The 25,736-nt window shown below is 38.6% G+C and overlaps 2 protein-coding genes across 2 annotated transcripts in view; both read left to right on the plus strand.

The window, feature by feature from the left end:
• Position 1: 1 nt before the first annotated feature.
• On the plus strand, positions 2-7,364 carry LOC103145905 (follistatin-A-like; the record flags this gene model as incomplete). The annotated part of the gene is made up of 5 exons (XM_016677102.1): positions 2-269; positions 435-653; positions 2,322-2,546; positions 3,913-4,143; positions 6,234-7,364. Coding segments are annotated over 5 exons (1,032 nt in total), but the record flags the coding sequence as incomplete, so codon positions are not given.
• Positions 7,365-8,031: 667 nt separating this feature from the next.
• The window catches only part of ndufs4 (NADH:ubiquinone oxidoreductase subunit S4), a 20,391-nt gene continuing 2,686 nt past the window's right edge, over positions 8,032-25,736 (plus strand). Inside the window, exons 1-2 of the mRNA XM_007563547.2 lie at positions 8,032-8,148; positions 11,026-11,104. Coding sequence (XP_007563609.1) covers positions 8,066-8,148; positions 11,026-11,104 — 162 coding nt within the window. The 5' untranslated portion in view covers positions 8,032-8,065. The remainder of the gene's footprint in view (positions 8,149-11,025; positions 11,105-25,736) is intronic.

Below are 25,736 nucleotides of genomic sequence, written 5' to 3' on the forward strand. Positions count from 1 at the left end.
TGGTGCGTCTGGGTCAGTGGTTAGACGCTCAACGTGCGATATTCCAGTTAATAATGAATTGTCGTTTGCAGCTGGAAACTGCTGGCTGCAGCAGGGGAAGAACGGGAGGTGCCAGGTGCTCTACATGCCTGGGATGACCCGAGAGGAGTGCTGTCGGAGCGGGAGACTGGGGACGTCCTGGACCGAGGAGGACGTCCCCAACAGCACGCTCTTTAGGTGGATGATCTTCAATGGCGGAGCTCCTAATTGCATACCGTGCAAAGGTGGAGGTGCACTCATTTTCCTTTGTTTTCCCTTATAATAAGCACAAAATGCACGCAGGCGATCTGATTGGCGCATGCCAGCGTGCGTAAAGTATAGCAGCCGAAATATTTCAAGTTTACAGCCAAAATCCTGTTCAGAACCTAATAAAAACTTGTTTCTCTTTCTTTTAGAAAGCTGCGAAAATGTGGACTGCGGACCCGGTAAAAGGTGCAAGTTGAACAGGAAAGGTAAGCCGCGCTGCGTCTGCGCTCCAGACTGCTCCAACATCACCTGGAAAGGTCCGGTGTGCGGCTCAGACGGCAAGACCTACAAAGACGAATGCGGACTCCTGAAGGCGAAATGCAAAGGCCAGCCCGACCTGGACGTGCAGTACCAAGGAAAATGCAAGAGTAAGTCAAGCATATGTACATATTCTAAGTCACGTTTAAAAATGACTTAACTCAGCTGCGCCACTAAGGGGAAGCCTGCCGGGGCTAAATTTGCTAGCTTCCCGCCAAGCCAGATAGTCTACAATGTAAATTATTAATAGAATTTCGATCAGAGAGGACGCAGTTTAATCATTGGCAACATTTATTTACTAAAAAAAAATCTATGTTTATGCCCATGTAATTGTTTTGAGCATAGTAGCGTGCCAATTTGAAATATTAAAATAAATAAGTAATTGCTTTTTTGCTTATATGTGAAGACAACTTAATAAAACTTATGCTGTTCTGTAAGGTTTTGGTCTGACTTTCCAAAATGATCAGGGCTCCCATATGTTCACCCCCTTTGAAAAGTCTTTGGAGGTGCTGGCAGGACCAAGGCATAACCAAACTAAGCCACCCTCTACAGGACGTGCCAGGCCAGCAGGGGGCAGGCATCCAAAAGAGCAGTTGAATTTTACTCTTCTGCTGACCATGGCTCTCATGAGTAAATGTTTTTTTCTCAGTTTTATATAGAACCAGCCTAAATATTCTGAGGTTGAAGTTAAGGACAGACTGTCTTAATACTTAAGTTTTCAAACCAATTAATTTAAATTACATTTGAACATAATGAAAACATGACTTTATTATTTCAAATAAGAATTTATTTGTAATTTATTCTAACAATTTGATCATTTGTGGTGCCTGCGTCTGAGACGGGGTCGTACCCATGCACGCTGTCAGTAGCTGACAGTTTGGTGCTTATCTTTTCTTCTGGACTGGGGATGGGAATCTCTGCTTTGCAAGCTAAGTGTTTACATATTGTGTCAACAATCTGACACATAAAGATAGACAAGCAGCAAACACAGATTCAGTATGACAACCCTCTCTGATTGATTGACCAAACACTTCAAAAGTTAAGTTAGTAGGATGTGGTCAATTTGGATTAAATACATAAATGATTTTAAATAGAAATATTGACCAATTGAATTATTTTTAAAAAACCTTTTTTCATTGAAAAGTCTTGTAGTAGCACAATGAAACTCACTGCCAATCAACCACTTGGGAAATGGACAGTAAGCAGAAATATGTAGTTGCAATATCATAAACATTAATAAATATGTAATCCATATATGGAGAAGCTTTCATAATCACTCATAAATAGGAACATGTGACCTTTGTGACCCTCATATTATAATTAATTCAGTCATTTTCCATATTATTATCTGAAAACCTGATATACTCTATTCCCACTGACTGTGGTTCTGATCTCTCTGAGAACTAGAAGCAACCTCCTCATGGTAGATATTACTTAGTAAAATCATATGCCATATTTTCTTATGGACTAAATGCAGTTTATGTAAGCAAACAATTAAAACTAAGTGAAGGATTGTAAATTAAAGACCTATCGTTTCATATCAGGACATTTATTGTTTTGCTAAAACAGCTTAAACGTTGCTAAATCGTTACTTTAACATTGTTGCTAAAACATGTCAATGTTATTTGCTTGGTGCAGCAGCGGTGGCTGTTGGGTTCCTAAATCAGACTTTGCTTCAGACGCTGTGCAACGCTTTGTTCAGTCCTGTCTGAAAGACATGACCGCCGTCTCTCCTCTTCATCTCCTGTAACATCTTTCTCCTCTCTTTGTGACGGCAGAAACCTGCCTCGGTGTCCTGTGCCCGGGAACCACCACCTGCGTCGTGGACCAGACGAACAACGCATACTGCGTGACGTGTAATCGGATTTGCCCCGACGTGGCGTCATCTCAGCACTACCTGTGTGGGAACGACGGGATCACCTACGCCAGCGCCTGTCACTTGAGAAAGGCCACCTGTCTCTTGGGCAGGTCGATCGGTGTGGCATATGACGGAAAATGCATCAGTAAGTGTGCAACCGGAGACGTGAGGGCGTGAGATTTAACACCCTCACTGCGCCTCCACAGTCTCTGACTTTGAACATGCTTTCAGTGCATTATTCTCTTCCAACTGTGTATTTTCACTGCCAACATTCCAGTTGGGAGGGGCTTAGACAGAGGGGGTGTTTGGTAGTTGCTTGTGTTTGCTCAACAAATGATAGACATCTTATTATTTCCTGATGTTGGCAACACTATCTCATAAGGGAGAGAGAGGAGGAGAGGGGAGGAAGGAAGAGTGCTGGGGGCCATGAAGACATACTTCAAGATTTTAACCAAATAATTTCCTATCCAGATAGCAGTCAGTCTAAGTCTTGCACTCTGAAAATGCTCATTTGAAGCAATTTTCTGTTCCCTTCATAACTATTTACCCTATAAGGTTGGATTGTATTTCTGTTCCATTCATAGTAAACCAAGAAAAGCTACTGATTTTTCTACTCCTGCTTGAAAGCTATTCAGAGTAAATTGTCTATTTAAAGACTGCCACTTTGTCAGTAATCCATCCCACTACACTCTATAAATGTTATTTTATCAACATTTATTTTAATAAGCCGAGGACAATCAATTGGCCAGTTATTTGGATGTCTTGACTGGCTGTGATTGCTGATTGGTCAAATATCACAGAATTTTGAAATGTTAATTTCCTGTTTGATTGAAAACTGCAACTTCCGCTTGGGAACATTTCATTCGGTTCTTTGTGTTAAACGAAAATAAAATCTTCACAATTGAATTGGTCAAATTAGATTTGTTTGAGATCAGCAGGTCAGATATTGCTGATCTTAAGCAAGGTGTGACCCAGGACTGATCTTCCTATATCTTTTTCTTTTCCTTTATCAATCAGTTTTTCTTGACAGTTTGTGTCCAAAACACTCTCCCGGTGTGTCATGTATTTTATATTCATTTTTTTAGTCTGTCTCTGTTTCTTTTGTTTCTTATTTATTCTTTCCCTTTCCATCTTTCTTGTTTTTTTCTTTTGCTCTTTTGTCAGTCACTACTGGCTCCATCTACCCTCACTACCTACACGTAACAGTAGTATTGTGAAACTCCTGAAACTGTGCTATGCCGCTTGTGTTTGTGTTTTCCTCAGGGTTATTGGTGACCCTCATTTGACCTCCCCTATGATAATTTTCTGACAGTGCCCTTGGACCACTCATTTCTAGCAACCCAGAAATTCATGACGAAGGCATAATAAAACCTCCAAAATTCTGCTGTGGCTTTTGATTTCATTTTGAACTCACCCACCCTTCAATATTTTCAATAGTCCCCTTCTGACCATGCATTACAAAATTTTCTGGAGGTTGCCCCAATTGCTGATTTCCTCTTCTCTCTGTCCAGAGGCCAAGTCATGTGAGGACATCCAGTGCAGTGCAGGGAAGAAGTGTCTGTGGGACGCTCGGATGAGCCGGGGCCGCTGCTCGCTCTGCAACGAGTCCTGTCCGGAGAGCAGAACGGACGAGTCGGTGTGCGCCAGCGACAACACCACATATCCCAGCGAATGCGCCATGAAGCAGGCTGCTTGTTCTATGGGGGTGTTGCTGGAAGTCAAGCACACAGGATCTTGCAACTGTAAGTAAGAAAACAAAAAAGTGAAATATGAAACAAGAGAAATAAAACTCCTCCTCCCCCATCCCCATCCAAGCAAGAGACAATGTTTCCTGTGTTTTTCCAAAACAAATACCCTCTCCTGAAAGTGTCCCTTCATCCCAACTCTTCCCATGTTTCCCTCACCAGCTACATCACTCCAGCTATAGGAAGCGGAAAGGACTTGGAAATGGAAGGAACTTGCATGACTTTTGTCTTTGTCGCCGATTTTTTTGTTCTTGTGTTCTTGATTTTTTTTTTCTCTCACGTTTTTTAAGTATTTTTTTGGAAGGCAAGTTAAGAGAAAAGTGACTGAACGATTTAATCCTATGTAAGTTGTCGCTAAAAGCCTGGGAGGAAAGATAATCTTATTGAATAAGCTCAAACACTAGAAGAGACCTAGTTTGCTTGCTGTGGCGCAACCCTAGAGCTGGCCCAAGGCGTAAGGGAACTGAGTTGCTGCTGAGGACATCCAGGCCAGCAGGAGGCCCTCAAGAGAGTCTCAGTTTGCTTCGATGTTTGAACTTTGGATCTGGGACTGAAATAACGCCCACTTTAACTATGTTCCAGCTGCAAGTTTGAAAACCAGTTAAAGTTTCTAGCTGTTGTATTAAGAGGGTAACAAAGAGAAACAGAAGGAAGAGCAAAACGCCGCCCAGTTTAATGTTGTAAAATGCTGTAACTTCATTCACTTTTAACCTTAATGATGATGTCATTTGAAAAACCATTACATGCACTTTCAAATGCATTTGTTTTGACATATAATATATTGCATAAATATACCTCATATCTGAGGTGACATGTCGGTCAGTGGGTAATGGTCTTAGCTGTAGGTGGGCTCCCAAATCACATTCTGCTTTGGGCTCCTAAAACCTTTGGCCAGCTCTGGAATATCCTGAAACTTAAACCTAGTTAGAGTCGTAGTCATGCTAGTCGCCTGCAGAAGCAGGAAGCCTTAAATTTCATGCAGTATCTCATCTTAGAGATCACATTACTACAGCTTGTAAATTCCACGCTCGCACTGCTTGATTCTTAGAAACCTTCTTTCTTTATGATGTTTTTCTTTGTATTGCTTTTGGCTGTAATTGATCAAACACCCTAGAAATATTAGCTCACAACAAGCGAAAGGTGATTGTAACGTTGGTGTCGCATAAAAAAGAATCTTAAAAGAAGACCATTTGGACTCTCAGAAACCTGAAATATCTAACGTACATTCCAGTTTCCGAATATCTGGGAATGTCTTTTTTTTCTTCTTAGTTTCTTTCACCTGAAAAAAATCTCTTAAGTCGTATTTAAAGTATGTATTGGACTGGTGACCAACTTTATGATCACCTTGTGAGCTAATTACAAATGTAATTTGTTACTGTAAGCAGGAGAAGCTGTTTTTTTTAGCTGGCTTTTACTGTCTGCACTGTTGTGAAAAATGTATCAGATATTTTACATCCACTTTAAGATAATGAGGGACCCTTCTTTTATTTTGTATTGTCGTTCTTGCGCTTGCTTGCGTGCTTTTCTTCTTTCTTTTTTTTTTTTTTTCAAAAATGTAAATCTATGTATAAAAGCAGAAGAAAATACCTCAGAACTGTGTTGATTACATTTAATGCATTGGCCACGGCCCTGGACGTTTGCACCCTGACCTTCCATCTTAATCAGAAAAAAAGCAAAGCGAATTGGAGAGCAGAAGAACACTTTTTTTTTTTTTTTTTTTTTTTTTGGTGTTATATGTGTTTTTGCTTTTCAGGATTCTGCCAAAAACAGAACAGAGCTACTGGAACATCAGCCCCAGTGTCCTTATATCTGTATATCCCTCCTTGTGATTCCCCTTTCAACCTTTTTTACCCCGTTCTGTGGCACTGACGTGCTTGATTATATAAATGGACATTGTATAATTGGTGATTCTTGCAGCCAAGTAACACAGACTCTTTTTCATAAAAGTGACCATTTAAGCAACAACTAACAAACATAAAAAGAAAGTGTAAGATGTTTTGTTGTGAACTTTTTTGACATTCACTGATATATTCTGCGCTGTTGTGGTCCGTATTCATACAACAGCTACCATGTATTCTCCCATTTAGCCATTACAGAAGACCAGGAGGAGGATGAGGAAGATGGGGACTCAGACTACAAGGCCTATGTCCATTTATCTTCTCTACTGGATGGATAAGCTCCCATCAGTATAGAGGGGGGAACTTTTCTTAGGACAAGGAATCATGTCCATACTGTACATTATGTGTATGCTTATTTATTTTTTAATGAAAAAAGGAAGTATACATATAGTTCAGTCTGCTAGATGTTTATTTATACTGTTTTTGTGTTTTATAATTTATACATTTACATTGTCCGGCTTTCATTTATCACCATATATTCTTCCCCGTTTTTGTTGTTGTTATTTTACTTCCTTTTTTACCATGAAGAATTATATCTGTCCAAAGAAAAACAGTGTTATTTATTTGTCATTTTACCATGTAAGTATAAGTCATCTTCAAGCTGTAAATTGCATTCCCTGAGCTGTAAAAAACCTGCTTGTTTCTGTCAAATCTCTATCACAGATGTTTATGTCACACATACGTAAATGCATGTTTAGGCTGTGTGTTTATTTATTGGGTATATATATCAATCATTTTATGTACATACATTTTTTTTTGTTTGTTTACAGCTATCATAACTGACCAAAGGGGTTCTCTCACTGGTTTGAGCATTGCAAATGGTGCAGGAATGAAATGGAAAAGAAAAAAAGAGAGCCAATTGTGTTTCTTTTCTCATATTTAGAATATTTTCATTGTGGTTTCAGTCCTTTAGATTTCTTTTTTGACCTGAAAATGATTCCACAGCATTTATGTAATCTCACAACATTGAAGCATAGTCAAATTTTGGACAATACTTGATCGTTTTGGAAACAATGTGCCATTAACATTTGTGAACTGTCTTCTTGCCAACGTGCTCCGTATTGCTCTCACAGAGTGACAGTAGGATTACTTCTCTGCAGTATTCTACTCTGTACCAGACTCCTTTACCTTGTTTTTTTTTTTCCGTTTTTCCCCTCTGACTGCATTTTTTTATTTTCAAACATCACTAGAGAAATACAAAATTCTGTTATGAATATATAGTTTTGTATTTTTATGTAAATGTCATATGTACATACAAAGTTTGATGGTATTTGTACAGATATGAGGAGTGAAACAATAAAATCTTTTCCTTATAACTTTTTCTGAGTTTGTTTCATTTTTCTATATAACCAACAAGTAAAAGTTTAACTTCTAGAAGGTTAACTTAAATATTTGTGTTAGAATTTGGATAATGATATGAAAGGAATACTTCTTGCGCCATTTTTTATTTGACAAATTTTAAATTTCCAAATTGATAAAAAAAAAATCCTTTCATTGTTTTTCATAATAAAACACAATTACAAAACAATATGAATCTTTTTTACAGGCCATTATTAAACTATAATTATAGACATAAGTATTTCTTATCAAAGATATTGTTTTTCATGTTTTAACAGTCATATCTGCAGTGTTAACAAATTAATTAAAAAATAGCTTTGTGTGTTGGTAAGAAATATATTTAGTAATGTCACCTTGTTTTTACAGTAGAATCACTTCCTATTTTTCTAAATGTGTCATTCATATAAAGGTAATCTGGAATGACACAGGTATTGAAATTATTGAAATTAAATGATAACATTATTATTATTATTATTATTATTATTATTATTATTATTATTATTATTATTATTATTAACCGATATTCAATCAACTATCTTTAAAGAACTATCTTTACTATCTTTCAAAAAGGTTACATTTATGTAAATTTACCCATACGTATTATTTTTCTGTAATTTTTTAATATTGTTCTTTCGTTCTACTTGTTCCATCGCGGCTACCGTACCTAATGGTTAACAACAAACATGGCGTCCTCAATGTCACTTCTCGGTTTAGGTCGTTTGTCTCTCAGCAATGTAGCTTCCAGGATCCTACTGAATCCAGCCAGGTAATTTAATATTGATTATCATATTATTTTATATCCGTTTGTCTTACTATTTTTGGGATTATTCGTGGAATTTTCAGCTCAGATGTGGAGAAACCTCCCAGGCCGATCAATCTAGTCTGCCCCAAGCTAAAATAAAACCCTGGAAACTAATCGTTTATAAAAAACAGAAATGAAAAAAAATTATATCTTTTGGGGGCTAGTTATATGTCAGAATATTTTATCGACTTCTTTTCGTCTTTACTAGTGTATCAGATAAATGTCAATGTCCTTTCGCAAACGCTGCGAGGTAGCTAATTAGCTGAAGCTAAGCTACAAATCAGTTTAGGAGCAAACGCAATTAAACACTCTTTGCTGCTGCGTACATCAAAATACCATCCGTAATGATCGGCGCGACATTGTGAACTTTTCTTTAATGAGGAGCGTTATGGGACAGAGTGAAGTTGTATAGCAAAGTTCAGCATAACATTCAACCTTACAGTCAAGTAAGGTAGTAAGTTGAAGCGGCACTGAACGTGTCATCGGACATAATCTTCAATATTTATCTGCCTCATCACATTAGATCCTGTTGTAACAAGCTGTATATATGCTATGGTCATTTGTTTTGCTAAAAATGGCCTTCACCAGTATCCATACTATTGTATATCAATTTTAGGAACCCAAGTACTTGACAAGTACTTAACCACTGAAAAATTTGCTTTAACTCCTTTAGTGTAAAGCATGTCGGTCTAGTCTGAGTTTGCGCAGTTTGGCACAATGCTCTTTCACTGTAATATTATGAATGTTTCTTAAATAATCAAACATGATTTTGTCTCAAAAATAATTATCTCACGAGCAGTAACATTTATGTTGTTTGTCAGAGGCGTTAAGGTGAACAGGCTGTGAGCTGGTTTGATTTTTGACTAATGCTGAGATACATACTATGATCTCTCTAAAAAGAAATGTGTTAGCTTGCTTGGCTTAAGTTATCTTTTACAAAGTAGATGTAAATAGTCTACTACCCCTATTTTTAACACTTTGTGATGGAAAAATAATTAAATAATGTGTCACGTTTTACCATGAATCTGACATATAACTTATAAAACTGATGTGGTTGCGTAGATTTCATGCAATCACATAAAACTGAGAATAAAACATAGAACTATGTTTTGTTGAAACAGTTTTTGATTTTATTTTACAGCACTTTACAGTCTTTTTGGTAGAAGTATACCTTCATGACACATTTTCACTAGGCTGCGATTTTTTATTTTCATTTTTTATTTTTTTGCAAAAATCCTCCTAATCTGTCAGATTGTGAGGGCATATCTGTTGCACAGCTATCTTCAAATTACTCTGGTCAGACTTTTGCTGGACCATTCCAAAACTTTAATTTTCTTCTGTTGAAGACAGCTTGTTGTTGATATTTATTTATTTTTGGTTATTGTGCTTTTTCTGTCAACATTAACTAGTATTTGGAATTGTTTTTAATCCCACCACATGAGTTATGTAATGATGTATAAGCTATCATGGCCAGGCTGCAGTCGGCTGCTAACAGACATGCAGTTCACAGCGATTTTAATTTCAAAATAGTGCTTCCTTAAGTAGATGGAAGGTGGTGCTTCTTTAGCTCCTTTAATATCTGTGTTGTTTGTGACCGAAATCTTTCAAACATACAAGTGTGCCGGTCTTGCAAGTGAAGGAAAAGTGTAAATAAGCTTCCTTCAGACAGCTGATTGGCAGTATGCAGCAACTAGTGGAGGGAAGAAAGGTTTTCACAGGACCTTGTGCTCATCGCTGTTTACAGCTGGAAAACAAAAACAAAAAAAAACTGATCTCCAAACTTCTTTTTTGTTTCCTCATAAGAGATGTTAAACTTTAAAGCTTGTTGTTGTTTTGAAACCTTGCCTAGTTGCGTCCAGAAATAATAATTATTAAATACCAGATGACGGATCAAAACATTAGAATATCGCTCATTCTACAAAATCAGAATACAGTTAGAAATGTATTTAATACTTGCCGTACATTCGAAGGACAATTTTGTTCATAATTGATTTTTTTGTTGTTGTTTATATTGTTTTGTTTATTTTGGATATTTAAAATGTCTTCCAGTTCCAGTGTTAAATTTCTATAAGAATTAAAATTGCATTGATCTTTGACAACGCTTTTTTGCAATATTACCTTATCATTACCACTATATTACTTGAAAATGGTCTCAGAACAACAACATTGCAATATATCACAATAACTTCTGGGACAATTTATCATCCAGCAAAATTTGTTACCATGAAAGGCCAAACAGAAAAAAAAGAGAAAATCCAAGTCATGCCCCCTCTAAGCTTTCTGATTAATTAATGTGACAATGTGCAGCGGTACAGATTGGTTTATTAGTTTGATGCAGTTGAGGTAAAAATCTGCAGTTACCGGCCAAACAATCAACGCATTTCATCAAGCACAGCACGCCTTTTCCATTCTCTTTTGTGAAAAGTAAAGTTACGCTTTTGTAGCCAATATTCCGACAAATTGTCTCGGTCATATTTTGATAATTAGGACATTATGCTGAGTGAGCCCTTCCTTGGCTGAGTGGCGATGGACCTGCGCCGCTCAGTGTCAGGATACGGCTGCACTTTCACAAAGAGCTCCACAGTCCCCGCCTGCCAGTCACCCAGCAGCCAACAGTAAGCACGTCCCGTCATTAGGATGAGAGCGAGGCTCTGCCAGAGATTCACCAGACAGAACTAATAGGTGGCGGGGGGGATTCCTTCCTAGCCGCTTCCTTTTCACTGTACCCTCACCCCACCGCGTCCTCCAAGACTGTCGGTGGCTGCAGAATGCCACTTGTTTGTGTAATTTCCTGCTTTGTAGTGGGCCGTTGAGTGTAATGTCCATTCATTGATTTTTCAGGTCTGCAAGCACATCAGCATCAAGGCTGGCAGAGAAAGCAGAACAAGACACGCAACTTATTACCGTTGATGAGAAATTGGTAAGAATCCCTGCTTTTCAACGTGACACATAGCTGCTGCTTTTTTTTCTTTTTCTTTTTTTTTGTCTGATCTGCCGTCTACCAATTATTTTCTTGGTAAACAGTTGGAAACTCTTAATCAGCTTCAACAGGACAGTAGGCTTTTGCAACAATTTAATGGCAGGTTTCGTCATTAGTGTGCATGCTCAACGCTCACATTAATCCTTTTGGCACAGCCGTCCTTGTTATTACAACTACTGAATAGCTTACTGAGTGGAATTTGGGCAGCAATTTGGCAGAATTGCTGCGAGTAATGCTCAAATCTAGTGTCGCGTATAACGGAAAAAATATAGTTTGTAGAGCAACAAAATAACTACAGATGATTCATTTCTTGACCCTTATGGTGTTTTCTTTGTTATTCAAATATAAGTTGATATTGTACAGTTTTGTGGCTGTCCAACATTACATAAACCAATACGGTTTCATGTTATATTGAGCACAGAGTGAGGGAAATGTAACATTGGTTCATCGCATCCAGTAGCAGCTCTTTCCTGGCTCTACTGTTCCTTACCCCAGGTTATTAATGACTAAATATTGGCTGTGATCATCAACAGTGTCACTCGATGTCTGAAATTAACTTTTTCTTTTACAGGTCAAGCAGGGTGTTAGATGAATATCAAATAGGCCAACAAATAAATTGTCTGTTTGAGCCTCACGTTTTGCATTCAGCAGATTCTCACAAACAAACTAAGAGGCCAGAGTCGAATCCGGTGGAGAAATTCTGGTCCACAACTCTAAATGCAAAGAGTTTGATAAATAATGCTGTGTATTTTTGTTGTTGTTTATTCATATATGAAATATTTTGATCGTCACTCTTCTGCCATGTTTATGATTAGGTTGTTTTTTTTTTTTTTGTTTTTTTTGCGTCACCTACAATTTTTTGCCTCCTTACTGATTTCCTCTGGGTTTTTTAACTCACTAAATATTTCAGATAATCAACCAAATTTGAATATGTGACAAACATAACTCGATTAAATACAAAATGCATATTTAAATAATAGTTATATTTATGAAACTCATGAAAACCAACCTCATGTAATCATGAATTAACTGCTGCGGTGTTTTTTTGTTTTTGTTTTTTTTTTCCCACTAATCAGGCCACAAATGAGCAGCCTGTGAGCCTGTAAGCAGTTTATGTGAGATTTCATAGCTCATCTTTTAGATGGAAAAGATCGGTGAAGCACAATCGGACTGTGATGGCTTAAGATAACTGAAATTTACTTGAAATGTGCAGAATTGGAGCTAGAATTAAGATAAACTGACATTTACGAAAATTAAATCGAAATGATCCTTGTGGAAGAAAAAAATGTTCCTGTTAAAATAGCTTACTGATCTGATACCTACCAACCAAGCCTAATTGTGGCCTTTATTGACTTAGTGATGTTGACCCGGGAAAGACACGCTTTTACTTTACTGCACTACGATTCTATGCACAGCAGATTGAAAAGAAAGCTTGATTTGATTTGATTTAATGTCATTTAGGTTTTAAAAATTCAATCTGTGGACAGAGGAAACCAGGGTCAGTAGGGAGTCATCGTAGTTCCACATGTAACTTGCAAGTCTTCCATGCAAACTTGTAAATATTTAAATTAGTAAATTAGTATTTGACCTCGGTTTGGCATTTGACTTCTGAGACATTTGTTCTCTCGCCGACTGATAAATGGAAACAGAGATTTACCTTCTGTTAAATTTCCTGCTCGGTAACCAAAGAGGTGACCAATCCATGGCACACAGAGTCTTCTAGGGGATAGATGTAAGTTAGGATTTTATAGCCTGTGCTGTGAGTTTGGATCTGTAATTTTGCTTATAGGTAAAATAAAATAACACAACACCCATTTGTGGCTCTCGAAATGACTTTATATGGCATGTGTCTTTGACCAGTTCAAGAACAGTGCACAGACACTATTTATTTTTTACGTTTAGGTAAAGATTTTTACACAAAAATTAAAATATTCACTATAAAAGTATCCATCCTTTACATCCAATGTTTTGCTTTTGTTTTGATTCATAGTAAATGTGACCACAAACATCTGGTGACTTTACTCAAAACAGATTTTACTCATAGTGTTCAGGAAAGAAACAGGCGGCTCACAGCTTTACACAATTTTTAATTAAAACATGAACTCACCTCTGCATGTTTTATGTTTTGGGTTCTTTTCTCATCGGCACGTATGGATCTAATGTTGGTTGAAAAAGAAAAAAAAAAAGAACAATACAAGACGGATAAAAACATGCAGTTTTCTGACCTGAACACAAAATAAATCGATGTTTGAAGTGGCCAAAGTTAGTGCTGCACCAGCCGCTTAAAACAAAGCATTTGAAGTTTGTGGTGTCTTAGTGAAACATCAAGGACATAGAAAATAAGTGCAAACAAAATTGATTTTAGGAGGAATGAGGGAGTCTGTTTTGGACCTTTTTTTTTTTTTTTTTAAATGGCCAGGGGGCGGTGTGAGCAGCATCGGTGTGCTTTTGTCTCAAAGCAAAGCTGGCCATACTGGCAGACAAACCTTTGGCTAGGCGGAGTGTCTGTCTCTGTCCTCTCAGTAGGGGCCGCCGAGAGGACCAGCAGAGACGAGAAAAAAGGGCCTCCAAAACACAGTGAGGGATTTTAAAGAAAAGGAGTTTGCACAGAAAGAAAAAAAAAAGTTTGTGAGACTCAATTGGGGGAGAAAAAAAAAAAAAGAAAAAAAAGACAGTGGCCACCTCAGTGTTGTTGGTCACAGAGCTTCCTTTGTGGCGTGTTGTTGCTGGCGACGGCGGGAAGTACTCTAATGCTCACCCAGACGGGCCAAAAAGAGAGGGCCTCAGCTGTTTACAGTGCGGTGGTCTCAATCTCACATGGAAGAGGGCAGCAAGAGTGCTCTTCCTGCCGGGCATTTGGGAGCACGTCGGCACTCTAGCCGGCCGTCAGCCCGTCGATAAGTGGAAATTGCTTTCTGTGGAGACCAATCGGCAAAAAGATCTCGATCTTTTGAGAGGTTATGTCGGGTGAGGGCGCTCCCTCTCTTTGCCAGCCAGAGGAGGTCGTGGCATTCTGCTTATTTCATTTAGATGAGGCTGCAGTTTTTGAGCAGGGCAAGTGATGTTTTGAATTCGCTCCAGGAACCGTCTGACTGTTTCTGTCTGTGATACTCGCTTATCTTGTCCTTTGTTCTCATCTGTCCAAGAAAATGCAACCCCTTACAGGAACTCGCATCTCCACAGGTTTTCTGTCCTTCTCTGTTACGCTCAAATTTAGGAGGTGAAGGACAAAAAACTTCCATCTCTCCCAGAATGCAAACAAATTTATTGGAAAGGCTCAATAACTGACTGTTACAGAGAACAATAATTAGTAATTGAAACATCTAAAATCAACCAATTTATACTGATATACCAAAGTAAAAACCTCTTGAAGTTTTTAAGCGTCTTATAATTTTAAAACCTCAAACTTAAACTTATTTTTAGGGTTTTTATGCTATAAGCTACCAACAAAGCAACAGCTTTCAATTTTTATTTTACAAACAAGAAAGATGTGATGAGATTTTGCAATATAGGCTCAGGTGCTATAGACTGGATAGAGAACAATTTCAACTAGATTCATGTTGTATCTTTGACTAGGCCATTCTAACACAAAAATATAATTCTGGCTGTGTATTTAGGGTTTTTCAAGACTTATGCGGCAGCAGCATTTCTTTCAGGATTTTAAAAGCCAAACTCTACCTTTATTTTATTGCTTCAATGTAAAGAATTTCTAATTCCCCAATGAATACTTTCTTTGCCGTTTTAATTTGAATTAATTTAAGCATTTGACGGGTTTTTTCCCCCCATTTTCTCAAATGTAAAATTTGAATTATGACTTTATTACTAACTAAACTTTGACATGATTGTCAGACGTTTTGGATGGAGGCCAAACAAAAAAGATGCGTGATGGAGCTCCAGTGCCCGGGGCTGTTCCCCGGATCGCCCGGCCCGACGCGCCTTTGTTTGTAATTACTGTTTGATTAAGCATGCTGGGCAGCTCCCAGGGTCCGGCTGGCTGGCCACTGATACACAGCTTTTACAGGGAATGTCTGTGACCTCAGTCAATTAGAGTCAGCTCCTTTTTGCTTTAACACTCCGGCCCCCTTCTGCAGAAACAGCCATAACAGCTGCCTCAATAAGCAGCACTTTGTACCCCCGCTTATTCACAAGTGTCCAAACGTCTACTACTCCCGCTTCAGCCACGGCCCGCTCCGCGCTCTCTCTCCACATAAAGACAACACCATAATCTTAAAGCGCTTGTTGAAGCCTTGTTATAGAGTTCTCTAAAGGCCGTGGGGTTTTACAAGGCGGAGGAGGACAGTTATTAGGCCACGAGGAATCGACGAACAGGAAAGAAGGTGGATAGAGGAGGAGGGTGTATTAGATTGGTAGGGCCATTTTATTCCTGGCATGCTTTGTTTAGTGCAAAATTCTTGGTTTCTAGTGAATCTCGGTCCACACCACTTGCCTGGCAATTGACATAACATCTGTGCACAAGATGTTGGGTTTGACTGCGGTAAGGTGGTTGACTCAAAAGGCATGTTGTTGGTTCTTTTTAAAGACCTAAATTAGAATCAGATTGAGGGATCCTGCGCCTGTCAGTCAGCATTTATCTTGACTGACAGGGTTTCTCATGTAGGATGATTTTAATTGGCCTCAAAATGGAGTCAGCTGGGAGTTTTGGTTCACTTTTTTAAATTTTTAATCTTTTTTTTAAATGTTATTTGTAAACAAAAGAGTAAAGCCCATTCATATGCATATACGTGAACTTTCCTTGCATCCCGCTCGCAGTCCGGGTAACTCATGCATGTAAATATGCGTCGCAGCAGCACTTTGAAGTCTACAGTACAGAGGTGAACACTTTCAGATTCAGACCACTCTCGCAGACGGGGTGACCTACCATGGAGCAGACCACATTCACTACCCCGACTCCCCCCTCCGTTTTTACCCTTCTCCCACCCTTCCTCCCTCCTTTGCACACAGCAACTTAAGTGTCTGTTTTGTCTGGTTGAACCTCTCATACGGCGCGTTTATCCAAAAGGGGGGAAAAAAGATCTCACAGCTCAAGTTTGGAGTGTAGAGGGTCAGAGGATGTTAGTCTTTGAAGAGTACCAGACAAGAGGCTTTATTATGCATCATTCAGTAAAAGGTATTTCCTTTATTAGCGCTTGCTTCCATTGAGAACCAGCCTCTTAGGAGGACTCTTCTGCTGTCAGTGAGAGTTTCATGTTGGAAGTGTCTGGTTGTGTTTGCAGATTGGAAGTGGAAAAAGGAGGGTCACTTCTGTTTGCCTACACTTGCATTTGCTCGTTAGTGATAAAGGCAACCGACCGCCTTCAAAATGTGTTTGTTCCCTCTCGATTTTACAAAATCTGACAAAGGTTCCAAATATGTGCTCTGAAGTTTTCCTCATGAGCAAGAAGGTAAACAACTAAATGAGTAACAGAAACGAATGGATCATTCTATGATGCATGACTCATATGACTGTTGCACCATCGTAGGGTGCAGGTAAGGAGAACTGCTCCATCGTTTCTGATAAATCTTATTGATACCAGGCGTGTAATCCTATTAACATACCAGAAAATAACAAGACTTTTCCCTCAACATGCTGCTGCCCTTTGCAAGTCAGCTTGCTGAAAGAAGACTGCAACTCTTTTCGCACTCTTACAAGAAATATGATATTCAGCTGTTGAAAAAATTTTCCAATCACAATAATAGTTTGGAAACAAAACCTGGTTGATGGTAATTAATTGTATGGAGGTGTACTGAGGTCTCATAAAGTTGTGGTTTCAAAAATGTTCTGTTTAATTTGGTTTCATGTGATACAAGAAGAAGTTCTGGATTTTTTTAATTATTTTTTTGGTTGCTTGGACAGAACGCAGAATAATGCAGCGCTGCCCCTCCTGCACTTGTTGCCATTCGTTGCTGTTCAACTGGCGGACAGAACATTTAAAAGAGAGATGGATTCAGATGTTTGGAGATATCAGTGACTGCAAAAACAAATAAACAAAAAAAAAACACAAACAGCCATGATTTGAACACTATATACATCACCCCCGTGGCATAATATGGTATATTCTCAGTAATACAAACTTAATTTAGGTAACAGGAGAAATTATTTATTTATCTCTTAACAGAATTTTGTATAGAGTATATCTAAAATACTCGTGATGCAGCTTGCAAAGCTGAAATACGGGGCACAATGCCACTCGACATGCTATTGACCTGGCGTTTGCAAAGCAGCCAATCCAGGAGTGCTACTTATTTTCCTCTGTGTTGATTGGCCATACCACCAAGAGCATAAATAACAAAGACTGTAATTCTCCTGCATTAGTCCTAAGACGGTTTCTGCTGTGCGTATTTATTGACATTTGATGTTTAAGCTGTTAAGAACAGGCAGCTCGAGAGGGGGTCTTAAGTATTTGCAGGTTTTAGTTAGTTCCGGCTATCATCCTTTACGCTGTGGGGTAAATGCTGTGAAATTTTTACTTAAGGTCTGAGAATCTCATGACTTAACTGAAATACTGCTGCTACATAATTTTAAACAATTCTGAAAAATGGCTACTGGATTCCCCAAAGTTCTACAAATTAAAAATATACAAAACAGAAAAAGTGTCATTTCCAGGATTTGGTTCCATCACCTCCAAGTAAGTTGTTTCACCTCCTATTTAGTATTAAGATGTTCCCCCAAACAAACAGGCATGCCTTTGTGCAACTCTTCCCTGAATGACCTTTCCTTTTGTCCCCTTCTTCCGATTCTCACTAGGCTGTGTAATGCGAGATCCGAGATGACCCTCGAGCCAGCTGCTTCTTGCTCCAGTGTTGGATCACTCCCACACATGAGCAAGCAACATAATATTTGTTTCTATTAGACGCGCCCCCCTCCTATGTCCAATCAGTAATTGGCACGCTTTTTACTCTTCAAAGTCGTCTGAAGGTGGGAACCGGCGGAGGCTGATGAGTGAGCCTCTCGGTCTGGGTGTGGGCCGGCCGGTGTGGGGTTAAGGGTGATGTGTTTGGGCTTTCAGCACATGCTGACTCAACATCATTCAGCGCGGCTGACCTTACGGCCCCCTTTACGCCGCTGAGCTGCAGTTTTGGTGTACAGGTGTTCGTACTGTGAGAGGCTGCGGCTTGGTAGAGGAGTCACTCTTGTACAAGGTCCGCAAAAAATGTTGCTGGTCGTGTTTATTTGTCTCCATGTGCAGAGCCAGCTGGAAAGCTTAAATTAATGAGTTTTAAAAGTTGGACAACTGAGAAACATTTGTTGAGCAATTGTAGCCATGTACCAGCACTGTTGTAGTTTTAGTGTCTGCTCTAATTTAAACTTGGAATAAAAGTTTGGTATTCTGCCAGTAATACAATTTGTTTGAAAGGTACAACTGGCCACATCCAAACTACCCTATCAAATCCTCATGTTAAAGAAGTTTAAAGAAAAGTCAGTGAATGGCATTAATGACATAAAAATCATATTCAGAATGGTTAAATGCTGAATGTAATGTCCATTATAAAACATTTAACTGAACCAGTGTTTCTCTACTCGCTTCATCAGGGACCGGTTGTATGTTTTAGGTGCTTCCCTTCAGCCGCACACCTGACCTGAATAAGTGGGTGATTAACAGGCTTCTGCAGCGCTTGATGGCATGCAAAGGAGGTCCTGCAATCATTGGAATCAAGTGTTTTGGAACAGAGGCGCATCTAAAATGCAGTGGCCTCTGGGGACTGGGATTGGGAAACACTGATCTAAACCAGTAAAATTATTAGACAAACACGTTAATCATGTTGTTTCTGCAAGGATTATTCCTCTGTGTTTTCTTTTACCCCAATAAGCTGCAGTTCATGGAGAGGTAACAATCATCATAACAAATAATGCTGTCTTCAAGGGTCAGCAGATGGGAAGATTTATCATTGAATTACGTCGACTTGTTTTGAATTAGATACATAATTCTGCTTTTTCCTAGTGGTTTGAGTCCTGGCCGTGAAGTGCACTTCACAGTGTAAGTCTGGGGAATTAACAGCAAAGTTCTCACGCAGTCCAGAGCCACGCAGCATTTCTCCTTTCCTACCTGTTGCTTTGCACTGCCAGTCAGCTGGCTCAAAGTACATTGTACGTCTTTTCATAGCTTATAAAAAAAAAAAAAGACAATTTTGACTGTCAGAATATTTCCTGATTGTTTTTATGGATAAAATCAGTGACAGAGTTAAAACTCTTACTTAATTCAAGAATGCAATCCTTTAATATGCGATGTAATAAACTTCCAACAGAATTACTACATTTCAGTTCAGTTGCTTTTACCATATAAAAGCAGCTGAACCTTATTATATTGTTATATTTTTTTTAATTGTTGTAGTTTTACTTCATATATGGAAGAGTTAAAAACGTGTTGAATTCTTAAAAAAGTAATACTTATACCATTAATATTCTTTAATTATGATCAAGTATTTAAAAATAAAAATGCATTTGAGTCACGATGACCTATTCTACGTAGAAATAAAAGCACAATCATTCAAAAAAGACAGCAATTTTAGGCAGTTTTTTTGGTCATTATAAACCCTAAACAAAGCATCATCACTACTCTCTTTCTGGATTTTTTTTATGATATATAATTTGCATTTTAAAAAAAAATCCAAACTAAGCATTACATATTTTAAAAGTGGTTTAAAAAAATTGTGAATTGCTTCTTTACCTCACCTTTTCATTTTGTTTCATGATCTGCTGAACACAAATAATAAAACCAAACAACCTGGACAGTTTCTGTTCATATACAATAGAGACCAAAATTATTCACTACCAGAGCAGGTTTAGATTTTTTTTCCCAACTATTAAGAAGTCTGTTTCTGGTAGAAATAAGTTATAAATTATTTATTGGCCAATCAAACCTTTTATGTAAAAGCTGAGTCGTTGTTACCCTGTTAACAATTGTGATGTTTTATTTTGAGAAGCTCCAGCTCTTTGAGGCTGGAAGGTCTCTGTGCAATCACCCTCATCTTTAGTTCCCTCCAAACATTCTCCATCAGATTCTGATCGGGACATTGAGCCAGAAAAAATTGCCTTTAACTCCAGTCAGAAAAAAAACATGTTGGTAAAAGAAAATAACTTTACTTTTACTCTGACCGTTTTGAAAGTTAAAAAAAAGGAAAAAAACTGGTTCTATGATTAGAAAAAACTTTTTTTTTTAAATTGTAAAAGACGTTTAAAAGTCAAAGCCATAAGTCTCTCAGTTCTGAAAGTCTGATTCAGTTTTTCTCCTCCAGCCAGTAGACATTTCCACAATTGAAATTATTTTTTTAAGTAATTCATCTGATTTGTATTAAGACTTTCTCAAACACACATCCAAAAGTGATATCTGATTGTTCACTTTCTCTTCCTTTTCCATATGTTTTATTGTTGGCAGGCTACTTCCAGGGCTAAATTACATTTGCTGTCTTGGTGAAGCTCAGTCGCTTACAGAAAAGCATAACACACCACAGAAAATCTCCTCTTTCATTTGGACCGGTCTGCAAATAATATCGGAAGGACTAAGGAGGCCATGTTTTAGATCACTGAGAGGAAGAAATCTGGGTTTAATATTCCTTTGTATAAACTGTGGGAAGTGAACTGCAGGAAACGCGGATATTCACCTGCAAATCATCTGAAGCTGACAAGATGTGTTAAACGATATGAGGGTAATGGTGGCTGGAAGAACACTTAGAGGAAAGGACAGTGCGGCTGCCTATATGTCCAGTTCAGAGTCAAGTTGCTCGTTGTTGTCTGTTTTCTTTAACCGGACAAATAAAACAGCTGAGAGACTTATGTAGGTGATATGAAGCACATCAGTCTTGATTTGCAAAGGTGGAGGAATAACTGCTGCTTTTGTCTTCTCTCAAACATTGAGTGGATCTGTGCAGACATTCTTGGTTTTTTTTTGTGATTTTCTTTTACTTTGAAACCTGAACACAACACTTCTGCTGTTTGCCATTTGATCCCTGAAGCTAAAAATAAAATAACCGACTCAGAGAATTTAGGTGGTAAAGTCCTGTCTCCTAACTCCCTCTTTCAGACAGATCCCTACTTCCTCTAAACAGACGGCAGTTAATCGTCTCATGCCTACATGTCAGTCTTCCTGTTGCACATTTTCTATGTTGTCTCTTTGAAGAAAATTTAGTGAGTGAACACTGACAGACAGACATGGGCAGAGGCACTGGATTCTGTTAAACTACAGACAGATGAAGGTATCAAACAGGTTTGCAACAAGGCAAAACCTTAAAACTTTAAACCCTTTGTAGATATAGGAACCTCTGTTGAATGCCTGGTTACATGCTAATATTTTCATCTAGTCCCATCCGCTGACTTTGTGTCCAACCATGCTTAGCGCCGATTTGGCAAAATGATCTATGAGAATCTACCTTTAAAAGTTTGTTTTTTCTCCTTGCGAATGATGATAACGTCATAGGGGAAGTTTAAGTGACTGACTAAATTCTCTGTAATATAATCAATGCATTGACTGGTTGGTAACTGTGCATGGTGTAAAAATGAGTGAATATCTGAACTACAGACATCATTTCTCTACTTACAGCTCACTCAGCCCATTGCATTATGGTCCATGGTCAGTATTCCTGACACGTTAGGAGGTACTTAAGATAAATCAAGGACTTATTTAGGTCTGATTTGTTTGTTTAATTTTTAATGTCACATTAAAAAGTTGTCTAGGATGCGTTAAAAACTTGTGTGATGTAAATTGTTAAGTTCTCCTTAGTTTTATCGCAGGTCCACCACACGACTCTTCTAAAGCAGTAAAGTTTCCAGTTGGAACTGCTCTCCCTCTCACGGTTTCCTTCGATTAAACAGATTATCTCAAAAGCATCTTCTCAATGTCCAATTCATCATTCACAGTTGATCCTTTTTCTAATTAAATGGAAATCAAAATGTGCTTTTCCATATATACTTTTTCGGTCTGTTTCCATTTGTCGTTTTATTTGTTTGCCATGTTGTGTGTTTTCATGGTTTTTATTTTGTGAGAGAGCCTTCAGCATTTTTCAGCCTTCATATTGACACTTGTTCACATGTCTGTTACTAGAGAATGAATTTCCTGGAGCGCTTTGCGTCCAAAAGCGTGAGCCAGCTGAGCTTTTTTTTTTGTTTTTCAACTTGGACCAGCACGACATTCAAGGAGGAAAGAAAACGCAGACTTTTACTCCAAACATTCCCCGTCAAACGTTCCAAACATTCGACAGGGAATGTAATGCAGTTTCAGTTTTATTGAGCAACATGTGGATCTAATTGTTTCTAGAAACCTTAGGTAATTAGATTTTAACATTACTCATAAGTGCTACAGGTGTTTGGTTTAGCGTTTAGCACCATCAGCTCAAGATTCTCAAAGTTTAAAGCTCATATTATCAACACCCTTCTTTCCAGCAGTTTTTCTTTCCTCCAGACTAAAGCACTTTGAGATTTCTTTGTTGTTTACCCAGAAGTGTTCAGCTCCAGGTCTCTGTTGGAGTATTAGGGGTACCAGCTTTCAGCAGTCTGGTGGGCCAGCAGCCCCACAGCGACAGCCTCCTATGCGCTTTTATTTGGCCCGTAGCCAGGAGGTGTCAGAAATATTGACACGCTTTCACGTGACGGAGACTTTGCCAGCCAATCTCCCCCACCCTCCTTTCTTAAAGCCCGCCATTCTGTCTGCCCAGCCAGGTATTGTAGGGCCCTGTGAAGGCCCTCTGAATAGTGTCAAACTTGATAGTTCTCATTTTGCTTCCTGTACATGGCAGAAGAAAAAGTGCCCACCGTGTGGGTTTTTCTTTTGTGACGACCCTTTCTAGTCCTCCTGGGAACACACCACATTCCAGCCACAATCATCCCCCCCACCCCCACCCTCCTTTGTGAATCCGGGCATTGTGGGTGAGCCTGCTATGCCGATAACCCTCCTACCTCTCGGGTGTAATGCAAGAAGAGCATCATAGAGGTCTAGACTTGTATTTCTGCATGCAAAGCCGGATAATGAGCAGAAGGTTTTCAGTGATTTGGCAGAGTTCTTGTTTGGCTCTGTTTATGTGCAGATCCACTCCCTACGATATGATTTAAGGTCTGCTACATCTGGACAAATTACCACACCAGTGTACCATGCATGGGCCCCATGTGTCAGTTATGGTTTATGTAACTACATACGCGGAACCATAGTCTGACCTGCTAATCCCAGAGGCATCATTTCTAGTGTGGCTCAAAGAAAGATTTTCCTGCATCCAGCCACCAGAACTAAGTCGGCAAAAAGAAAGTTTCTGATTGCAGATATGATTTATTTCATGTTTAAATGTACAGAAGGGTGAGTTTTAGGTTTTGGTCTCCGCTCCAAGACTTTCAAAAGGTTTCTATCCTCCCATTTATGGGAATGCAGATCTTTGAACACCCTTGAAAATAAAAACTAAATTCAAGACACATTTCCGATCACCAAGCTGGTGAAGAAACATCGTTTTTGCTGCTATGCAACACTATGTTGTGTGTTATTGTGTCATGAACCATTACCCCCTCTGGGTGAGGAGAACATGTTTTTCCTCCTCTTTGTGACAAGAAGGAATTGTTAAGGTTAAGTAGATAGGGCAGCCGGAAATAATTACCAAGCACTTGCGAAGTCCAGCCCCCCTCATCCCTCCTCCTTTTGTCTGTCCTTTTCCTTTCATTTTAACAATCTTTTCAATGTGCAGATCTTGTTTATGATTAAATTCAGGCTGTACTTGCCTCTAAGCGCAGCAAAAAGATGTTTCACTAAAACAAGCTGTAGTTTCGCGGTTAGACCTGTAATTTACTGGGCTTAGATGCCATCGCAGGCTCCTTGGCAAGAAGAAAGGCGGGCTTTTGTGTGGAGTTCATGGAAAATGACCCCCTCTCTACAAATCAACTGGCAGATGACAGACAATGATGAAAATTAGATTCTTTGAAGTTGTAATGGCCATTGAAATGTGTAAAATTCTTGCATTGAAAGGAGAACCTCCTGGAAAGGCCTCAGTCTTTGGGTGGCTGCTGCCGGCGTGCTGGGAGGTTCGTCTGTGTTTTGTCGCCGACTTCCCAGTGCTTGTTTGCTAATTCCCTGAAGAATTGGACCAGATCTTTGATAGGAGCCTGAAGGGGCTCCCAGGTCCCACCTACTCCAATTGTCACACTGGCCTACTTTCTTTCAGCCTGGTGATAAACATCTGGCTTGTTGGGATGAAAATGGAGTTCCATCAGATTTTAGTGGCTGTTGGATTTCTCTCTTGTCTTTGGTGGAAGACCATGAGCCATTTCTTGGGCTAGTGCTAAACTCGTGCGTTTGTTTTGGTTGCATTTACCCAGAGTGCTCTGTAGTCTGATATCTGCTTGCATCCACATAAGCATTCAAACTGTTTCAGAGTTCACTTCAACCGAACCAAGACCTAAGCTTTTAGGCGAAGCAGAGTTAAACCATTTTGATCTGCATCAGAAATCTATTAAAAGTCCACATTAGACCGAAAACCGCAAGGGTTAGGAATAATAACTTAATTGTACTTAGACGCATATTTACATGTCAATGCACAGTTTCCATTGCTTTAAGCTGGCGTAGTATTGAGGTAGTTTTTTAGGAAGATAAAGTGATATTTCTTCACAAGAGCTTAGAACAGTAACTGGTAAAATGTTCCCCATAGACAATAACAATCTAATCCATCATTTGTCTGTTATATTATTATAATTTTGCAAAATATTACTTCTATTAAATTCTAAAATACACAAATCAAAAGCTAACCAAAGGTAATTTGTAAGCTTAGTTTTAAATATTTTCTTACCACTTAAAAAATAATTCATTTCAAGTAAGTCACATGCAGAATGTGGTATTTTAATCCAAGAAAATTCAGCAACTGTAACCGTTGAATTATACTAAGTGAAATCCATGAGCCGAGAATTTTGTGGTTGAGGACAACTGGGCATGAGCAGTAAAACTGTTAGCTTGAACAAACTTTTCAGCTTTTAATGAACTACACGGATCAAGAAGTAAAAAGAAAGTAAAGTTAAAATCCTGGCAGGTCAAAACACTAAAACGGGGCAGTTTCAAAATGAGAAATGTCAAAAAAATCCATCATATCAATGAAACGATAAAAACACAACCAAAACATTTCGCTTGCTTTATGGCGTCTATAAAAATGTTCACTCCTCAGATTTATAACAATTTACTGTTCTTCAGCGCCCCTGATATTTAAAGTGGAAATAATTCTCTCCAGTCTGATGATGGACAAGAAAAACATGACACAGTTGATTGCATATTTCCATTTCGACTGCCAACCAACATTTTCCTGAAGTCAAGACAATTTTTTTTTTTTTTTTTTTTTTTTTTTTTTTTTTTTTTTTTTGGGCCCGAAGTTTGAGATTACCTCCAGATGACCTGTTGGAGCAGTCGGATTCATATTTTTGGCGCCATCATTGATGCTTTTCAGGAAAGACTAAATGTCTGTAACTAGGGTAACAAAACCCTTCTGTGACTGCTCAGTATCAACTCATTTTTCCAACTTCTATTTTTTCTTCTTCTTTTTTTTTATCTACTAATTAATCTAATATGATGTGGAGGATCTATAACTTCAAGTTGGATCATTGGGACAAATTGACTCGTCT

Source organism: Poecilia formosa, unplaced genomic scaffold (assembly GCF_000485575.1).
Source record: "Poecilia formosa unplaced genomic scaffold, Poecilia_formosa-5.1.2 Scaffold148, whole genome shotgun sequence".
Lineage (NCBI taxonomy): Eukaryota > Metazoa > Chordata > Actinopteri > Cyprinodontiformes > Poeciliidae > Poecilia > Poecilia formosa.